Source organism: Plecotus auritus, assembly GCF_963455305.1.
Source record: "Plecotus auritus genome assembly, chromosome: 9".
NCBI classification, from domain to species: domain Eukaryota; kingdom Metazoa; phylum Chordata; class Mammalia; order Chiroptera; family Vespertilionidae; genus Plecotus; species Plecotus auritus.
The window spans coordinates 68,321,675-68,330,416 of record NC_137783.1 but is presented as its reverse complement, the minus strand read 5'-3'; the positions used below and the strand labels follow the sequence as shown (position 1 = coordinate 68,330,416).

General features: G+C 55.7%; 1 protein-coding gene across 1 annotated transcript; it reads left to right on the top strand.

Moving 5' to 3' along the window:
* Positions 1-6,642: 6,642 nt before the first annotated feature.
* Positions 6,643-6,798, top strand: LOC308258151 (large ribosomal subunit protein eL39-like; the record flags this gene model as incomplete). Its single annotated transcript, XM_080688426.1, has 1 exon — positions 6,643-6,798. The coding sequence occupies one exon, from the start codon at positions 6,643-6,645 to the stop codon at positions 6,796-6,798; it is 156 nt and encodes a 51-aa protein (XP_080544552.1).
* Between the last annotated feature and the right edge of the window lie 1,944 nt (positions 6,799-8,742).

The following is an 8,742-nucleotide window of genomic DNA, read 5'->3' as shown; positions in this document are numbered from 1 at the left end:
CTGGTTAAACCCCCTCTGGGTCGTGCACATGCCCGGGTGCAGGCTCAGTCCCAAGTTTGGGCACATGCAGAAGGCAGCTGATCAATGTTACTCTCTCACATCAATGTTTCTCTCTCCCTCTCTCTCTCTCTCTCTCTCTCTCTCTCTCTCTCTCTCTCTCTCTCTTTCTCTGCATGTCCTTGAGTGAGGATTTTAAAATAAAACTTGAGCTCTAGCTGGTTTGGCTCAGTGGATAGAGAGTTGGCCTGTGGACTGAAGAGTCCTGGGTTTGATTCTAGTCAAGGGCACATGCCCGGGTTGCGGGCTCCATCCCCAGTGTGGGTGTGCAGGAGGCTGCTGATCAATGATTCTCTCTCATCATTGATGTTTCTATCTCTCTCTCCCTCACCCTCCCTCTCTGAAATCAATAAAAATATATTTTAAAATAAAATAAAATAAAATAAAAGTTGAGGCAGAGACTAGAGGAGAAGGAGAATAGGAGCAGAAGGAGACAGGGAGGCTCTACTGGGAGGATGTTTGAGAGCCTCAGATAAGGACGTAAGAAGTCTCACTGAAGAAACCATTCTCTAGAATTCACAAAACCCAGAAAAAAAATCCAGTTCTTTCCTCCTTGCAATGTCGGTATTCAGCCCAGATCCTCTCCTCTGAAGAACCCTTCTGTCTGCCACTGCCCTGACGTAGCCTCCAGGCTTGGCCAGAGGACCCTCCCCGTGCCTCCGTCAGCCAGGCCTTCTCTCCACCTCGCCGGAAACTCCTGTGCTCAGCACAGAAGGCAGTCCTGGGGCGCACCTCGCCTGGGCCCCAGCCGGCCTCGTGCCCCGCAGCACAGCTCGTGCCCCGCAGACACAGCCACCTGGAGAGAGAGGCTCGCATGTACAGAGGCTGACCTACACGTGGAGGGCTTGACCTGGAACAAAGATTCCATCGGGCAGGGCTCATTGCAATCACTTTGCAAAGGCCAAAGGGCAAAACTGTGAGTCAGATACTGAGGTTATTGAGCAAATACAAGTAAGCCTTGCTGAGTTCAGAGCCGAGCTAAAGGCAAGATGGGGGTGGTGGCTGAGGCTGGAAGGCCCCAAGGGCCAGAGAAGGAATCCGGCCTTCATGAGACAGAGGAACAGTCCGTTTCCAGCCACAGGGGCTCCTGGATATCAACCCAGTGGGCTGAGAGGCAGCGACCCAAGCAGAGGCATGGATAGGCAAGGGGGCTGAGCCAGGCCTCCTCGGAAAGGAGTGGGTTGTGGGCTGGGTGTGAGGGAAACCGAGGCAGCTGACCCAGTGGGCCTGGGAGAAGCACCAGTGTCAGCAGGCCCAGCATGTCGCTCTGTTCCCAGAGATGAGGCCCAGGGTGGGGACGGCAGCCTTCTGTCCACAGGGCAAGCCCTCTCCTCTGCTGTGGCTTCATTCAATGGCCCACCCTTCCCCCCATCTTCCTTGTGCAACTTCCTGGATCTTCCCCAGCTCCCAGACTCCCCACTCCAGCCTGAGATCAAACTCAGCCTCCCCTCGCACCCTGCCCCCCTACTCAAGCTGGGAGGAGGAGAGTTACCTCAGCCAAGGCTGGGAGGGCAGGAAGCGACACCCTGTGTTCTTTCTTTTCAAAAAATATGTTTTTATTGATTCCAGAGAGGAAGGGAGAGGGAGCAAGAGAGAAGCATCAATGATGAGAGAGAACCATTGATCGGCTGCCTCCTGCACATCCCACAGTGGGGATTGAGCCAGCAACCCAGGCGTGTGCCCTGACCAGGAATCAAACCGTGACCTCCAACCCCTAAGCCACGCTGGACAGGCCGGAAGGGACACCCTTTGAAGGCTTCTCCCTGAGGATGGGCCTCCCTCCCCGCTGTGCGGCTGTGCACTCAGCACGCTGTGCTTCCTTCTGGAGAGAAAGGCACCCCCTACTGGTCTTCCGTTGGCCTTCGTGACACCCGGTCCCCCAAACTGGGTGGCTAGCGTCCCCTTCATCTGGTGGACCTCAAAGCTCTCCTTCCGACAGGATGGGCTCCATTCAGCATGTTCACATGCAGAGGAGAGCCAGGCCCCACATGGGGCCAGCTCCGGGCTGTGGACAAACAAGGCGTGGCTCCTGCTTCGGAGTAAAGAAGAAGCAGGTGCAGCTGAGCACACGGGAGGGACACGCTGACACGGGGGTCCCTCTCGCTGACTTACTTGTACTTTGTAACCAAGACTGTCCCCTTCCCACTGTTCAGGCATCTCCCCACACCTGCTCCCCCACTCAAGGCCTATGGTGTTCCCTTCAGCTAGCCATGCCTAGCTCTGCCCATCTCTAAGTAGGTTTTTTTTAAAAATCCTCACCCAAGGATATTTTCCCATTGTTTTTAGAGAGAGTGGAAGGGAGAGGGAGAGAAAGAGAGACACTAATGTGAGAGAGACACCGATGTGAGAGAGACACATTGATTGGTTGCCTCCCATGTGCCCCTAGCAAGGCTGGGACCCTGCCATGGAGGTACGCGCCCTGGACAAGAATCAAACCCGGGACCCTTCAGTCCGCAGGCCGACGCTCTACCCACAGAGCCACACCGGCCAGGGCTCTAAGCAGGTCCTTGCCCTGGACCCTTTCTCATGCCCGGAACCCTGAGAAGTAGGGGTGAGCACAGCACGAGCAGCCCGTGGGCTCTGAGCCAATAAACATGAGGTCCTGGGCAGCCCTGGCCCCAGCCCGCCCTTCAGGAGGCCGGTCACCCCACGAGACTCACATACACCCTGCTTAGGACGCAGCAGCCACATTTGTGTGAACAGGAAGCACCCCCTCTCCTCCCACCCACCCCCCAAGCAAAGGTGATTCAAGCCCAGAACCACAGGGCAGGAGGTGCTGAGGCCTCTGTGGGCGGGCATTGCTGTTGCACCCGGTCTGGGGTGGCGGTGGCATCCCGGTCTGGGGTGGCAGGCAACCCGGTCCAGGGTGGCGGTGGCGTCCGGAGCAGCGCCTGCAGGGGCCTCTCGGGTCTGAGGCTGCCCGGAGGCTCAGGGCCCAGTGGGAGTGTGAGAAGCCAGTGAAGATGGGGCTGTTTTTTCCTCATTTTCTGCCCTGGGGCTCCCTCCCTCCTGGCACTGGGCCCTCCTGGGGCCCCGCTCCAGCTTGTTAGTTTAACTGGAACAATTTGCTGTGAACTCGGTGAATTAGCATCACCATGGCGATGCAGCCTCATTTTCACACATCAACCTGGTCTTCCCCCCTTAAGCAATGAGTTCCAAGGAGAAGAAGCTGAAGGAGAGGAGGAAGGAGGAAGACGAAGGGTGGGAACAGTGGGAGGAAACCAAGGGGAGAGGAAAAGGGAGAAAGAGGAGGGAAAGTCATGGGGGCGGGGCCGGGAGGGGGCCGGGAAAGATGAGGAGGGGGGACAGACCAGGAGGAGGCAGAGGCGGGAGACGTGGGGGGAGGAAGGAGGCCAGGATGTGAAGGGAGCACTCTGCCCGCCAGCCTCGCCAAGCACCAGGCAGGCAGGAGACAGGGTGCCCAGGCCTTCAAGCCTTACCTCCCTCCCGGGGCCCCGCCTCCCAGGGAGGCAGGGCACTAAGCACAGACCTGGGAGGAGCTTTCTCAGGACCCAGAAGCCCGCCCCATGCACAGCCACCACCGCCTCCCCCACTCCAGGTCACCTTCAGCCCTCCCTCCTGCAGGCTCCAGGCCCACAGAGACAAAACAAGGCTGGGAGCCTGAGGGCTGAGGTGGGCCGAGGGCCCTCCTTCCTTGCCTTGGGACCTGGGAAGCCACTGATCTCTGGCGCAGACCCCAGTTCCTCTGTGGGGTCACTGCCTGGTCTGGGGTCTCACTTGTCTGGAAGCTTCGAGGCATGGTTGCGACGAGGTGGTCATTGTTGAGTTCCCCGCACTGGCCCAACTCCGTGCCTGGAACAGTAGGCAGGCAGTAAGTCTTTTTCAAGTAAATTATGAAATAATGAACTATTGATTTTTTTTTTTGTTTAAATATATATTTTATTAACTTCAGAGAGGAAGGGAGAGGGAGACAGAGAAACATCAATGATGAGGGAGAATCATTGATCGGCTGCCTCCTGCACGGCCCTTACTGGGGATCAAACCTGCAACCCAGGCATGTGACCTGACTGGAATCGAACCCGGGACCCTTCAGTCTGCAGGCCAACACTCTACCCACTGAGCAACACCAGCTGGGGCTCACCAGCATCCCTTTGAGTCTTGTTTTTCCCACATGAAAAATGGAAGTCAACTCCTTTCCTGCCATCTTCCTTTCACCCACCCCTGTGCCTTCCAACAACAGGCCCCTTCTCCGCAGGAGGCCCCGGGGCGGCGATGCCACAGCCCGACCTGAGCAGTGTGCCTTTTTTCTTCCTTGTGATTTTCTCAACACCATGTTCCTCTCTCTGGCTCACCTTTATCAGAACACAGCATATAGTTCATAACATACATGTGTGTTAATTGACTTTTCCGATCAACAGTAGGCTGTTAGTAGTTAAGCTTTGGGGAAGTCAAAAGTTAAATGTGGCCCAGCCAGCATGGCTCAGTGGTTGAGTGTCGACCTATGAACCAGGAGGCCACAGGTACAATTCCCGGTCAGGGCACAGGCCTGAGTTGTGGGATCCATCCCCAGTGTGGGGCATGCAGGAGGCAGCAGATGAATGATTCTCTCTCACCATTGATGTTTATATCTCTCTCCCTCTCCCTTCCTCTCTGAAATAAACACACACACACACACACACACACACACACACACACACATATATATACATATATACATATATATATATATATATATATATATATATATATATATATATATATGTAAAAAGTTAAACATGTGTTTCTGACCACATGGCAGTCAGCACCTCTAGTCCCCATGCCATTCAAGAGTGAACTGTTTTTCATCTGCCCTAAGAACCCTCCTTTCCGCTCCTCATTCCTCACCTCTGGCTCCATGTACTTTTCTCCATCTGCTCTCAGACCCTCCAGGCCTCACCTGCCTCCCTCCTTTTTCCCCAAGCCCTGCCTTTGGCCTCTCTGTCTCACCCTCCCTCCCCTCTCCTCCTCTGTGGCTCATTATACAAAAGAAATCTTTCTAAATATGCCAAAAATGTACTCATACCCCAAGGGCTTCGTTCAGCACAAAGGGCTGGTTCTCCGGGCTGACCACGGGCCCCTTCCAGCCCTGGCCGTTGCGTCCTGGTCTGGTTCACAGGCTGGGAAGTGCTGACTGGGGGTTTGTCCGTGGCCGGTGGGGAAAAGGCTGAGAAGACCACGAGTGGGGTGAAGGAGGGTGGAGACCAGCAGCTTCGAACCTTCCCAGGGTTTGGTTCATCCTCTGAGTGGGGGGGCGGGAACTGCTCACTTGATATCACGAATAACCCCTGGGACCCCGAGGAATTCTCAGAGTCCTGAGCAAGATCGGTTAGACAGCAGGGAGCCGATGCCGACTGGGATGCCCGTGGGACGGCTCGTCTGGAGGACACGCAGGCTGGCCACTCCTGGGGTCGGAGCACTTTGCCCTGGGGGCTGAGGGCTCCCTGGTCCTTAGGGACACTGATGTGAGCATCTGGGATGCTTCAGGGAACAGCACGCTCCCTCTCCCCACAGCCCCACCCAGTGCTCTCTGTCCAAGTCCCGGCCCACGGCCCACGGGACACTGGCCTCCAAAGCCAGGATGACCTTGCTCCTGGGGACAAAGCAGGTCTGATTGGGGCGGAGGCGGAGGCGGAGGTCCAAGGCCTCTCTTTATGTTTGCTTTGTTACTCCTCACCAGAGAGAGAGTGGAAGGGAGGGGAGACAGAGAAAGAGAAACGTCGATGTGTGTCGATTGGTTGCCTCCTGCATGTACCCCAACCAGGGCCGGGATAGAGCCTGCAGCTGAGGTACGTGCCCCTGACCAGAATCGAACCTGGGACCCTTCAGTTCTCGTGCTAACACTCTATCCACTGAGCCAAACCGACCAGGGCCACCAAGGCCTTTCAGTCTCATAGGAATTCAACCTCCCACAGAGGCTCAGGGGCCAGCACGCCCAGGGAGCCCGTGCAGGCCTCAGCGGCCCCTGCAGAGAGGCAGTGGGAGGAGGCCTTGGCCTCAGCCTCCCCTGCCCCCTCCCCCTGCCTGCCCTGCCTGCCCCGCCCCACCACAGCAGCTGGGCTGCTGGAAGGAGACCTGTTCCTGAGTTAATCAGAAACTCCTGGACTTTGCCCTTGAGTCAAGGCTGTGTGCCTCTGTCCCAGGGCAGAGGGGCAGCTGGCTCCGCTCTAGCTGACCTGAGGTTAGAGGAGGGGAGGAGGAGGAGAGGGAATCTGTCTGCCAGGGGCCTCCTGCTGTCTTCAGCTGGCACTCGGCAGGCTGACCCCACACGCGTCCTGTGGGAGTCAGGGGTCTCCATTTTGCATTTAAGAAACTGAGGTACAGCCCGCCGGCGTGGCTCCGTGGATGAGCATCGACATGTGAACCAGGAGGTCACAGTTGGATTCCCATCAGGGCACAGGCCCAGGTTGTGGGCTCAGTACCCAGTAGGGGGCATGCAGGAGGCAGCCGATCCATGATTCTTTCTCACCATTGATGTTTCTATCTCTCTCCCTCTCCCTTTCTCTCTGGAATCAATAAAAATATATTTAAAAAAGAAAGAAAGGCTTTCTCCGCCATCGAGGTACGTGCGTTTGCTTCTCCTTCACCATGTCTTCCCACAAGACTTTCAGGATCAAGAGGTTCCTGGCCAAGAAACAAAAGCAGAATCGGCCCATTCCTCAATGGATTCGGATGAAAACTGGTAATAAAATCAGGTACAGCTCGAAGAGGAGACATTGGAGAGGAACCAAACTGGGCCTATGAGAAATCACACATGAGAGATGACTCACATATTTATGCTGTATCCAGGTTGCCTACACCTATAAATGATTGAAAAGATGCTACTGTCTGGACAGTTGGGGCATTTTAATTGGAGAATTAATGGACTTGTGATTTTGCTCTGTTGATTCCCCCCCTCCCCCCGCAATAGTAGGATGGTTCAGTAATAAATGTGTGAGACCTTTTAAAAAAAAATAAAAAAGGAAGAAAGAAACAGAGGTACAAAGCCTTAAAGAAACGAGCCCCGATATCACAAATAGGAAATGAAGGATGGAAAATGCCTCAGGCTTCCCCTGGAAGTTGGGCGGGGCGGGGGGGCACCCATGATTGGGTTAGAAGATTCCGTGCTTGTCAGTAGAGTGTGGACAGGAAGCTGAGAAGAGCTGTGACGGTCCTACTTGGAGAGAGGGAGAGAGAGAAAGAGAAAGAGAGAGAGAGAGAGAGCGCGAGAGCGAGCAGCCAGGGCTACAGACAGGGGCCCCAGGGAGCTGGGGAGACCCAGGAGGCTGGATAGTCCTTAGGACCAGGAAAGCCCCTTGTGCAGATGGAGAGGGGAGGCCCTGAGGCCAGGGCACCACTCCAAGGGCCTGAGAATCCTGGTCTGGCCCTGAGAAGATCAGAACTTTGGGGTACATTGCCAGAGAGGCCAAGGACCTCTGGTTCCCAGGGGGGCTAGGCAGACCCTTAAAATGGCTATGCAGCTAAGCAAGGGGTCTTGGGGAGCACAGCTCTGCCCCTGCTCCCTCCACACCTCTGTCCCTACCCCCCTCTCACACACACACCCCGCCCCATTTGCGGTACCCTGCAGCACCCTAAAGGGTCCCTCCTCCCTCCCACACCTGAGTAGGTGCCAGTTCTTACTGCCCTTTCGCTGTCTATTGTCCAAATGCCCTCTCTCCTTCCTTTGCCTGCTCCTCTTCCCCTCCCCACCACCGTGGGGCCTAAAGAGCAGGTTGGGACCTGGGAGGCCTGGTTTTGCAAAAAGAGAAAAGGCAGCCACTGCAGATCAAGAAGAGGCCTGAAGGAATGAAGGAGGCGAGGGAGGGGCCAGCAATGGGGACAGATGGGTTCCTGCAGGGGAGGGGCTCCAGAACCCATGAGAGGGGTGTCGTGCAGGGATGGAAGAGGCAGGTCAGAACAGGGGGCACTCCAGGACCCAGCCCTGCCCCCAGTGGGGGCGAGTGGCAGCTACACCAGCTGAGTCCCAGTCAGCCTCCAGGTTAACCCTTGCACACCTGGCAGCCTCCTCCTGTTTCAGCCACCTGTTTTTAATGTTATTATTATTATTACTAGAAGTCCAATGCATGAAGATTCGTGCAAGAATGGGCCTTCCTTTCCCTGACTGCCGGCACCGTCTTTCTGCTCCGGCCCCACCTTCCCATGCTGCCCAGAGGCCTGCGTCCCGCCCCCGCTCGCCATCTTTGTTGGGTTCATTTGCATACTCACTCCTGATTGGCTGGTGGGCGTCATGAAGGTACGGTCAATTTGCATCCTTCTCTTTTATTAGTGTAGATCAGTGATCGGCAAACATGTGGCTCGCGAGCCGAGGTTTGCCGCTCTGTTGACTAATGAGTTTGCCGACCACCAACCTAGACTCTCGATTCCAATAATTACAGGCTGTTGTTGTTCCTTGTGATTAAGCCCCTATCCAGTGGTCGGCAAACTCATTAGTCAACAGCGGCAAACCATGGCTTGAGAGCTGCATGTGGCTCGCGAGCCGCAGTTTGCCGACCACTGGTATAGATTATTGATTCCAGAGAGAAAGGGAGAGGGAGAGATAGAAACATCAATGATGAGAGAATCATTGATGAGCTGCCTCCTGCACACCCCCCACTGGGGTTCGAGCCTGCAACCCAGCATGTGCCCTGAACAGGAATCGGACCATGACTTCCTGGTTCATAGGTCAATGCTCAGCCACTGAGCCACACT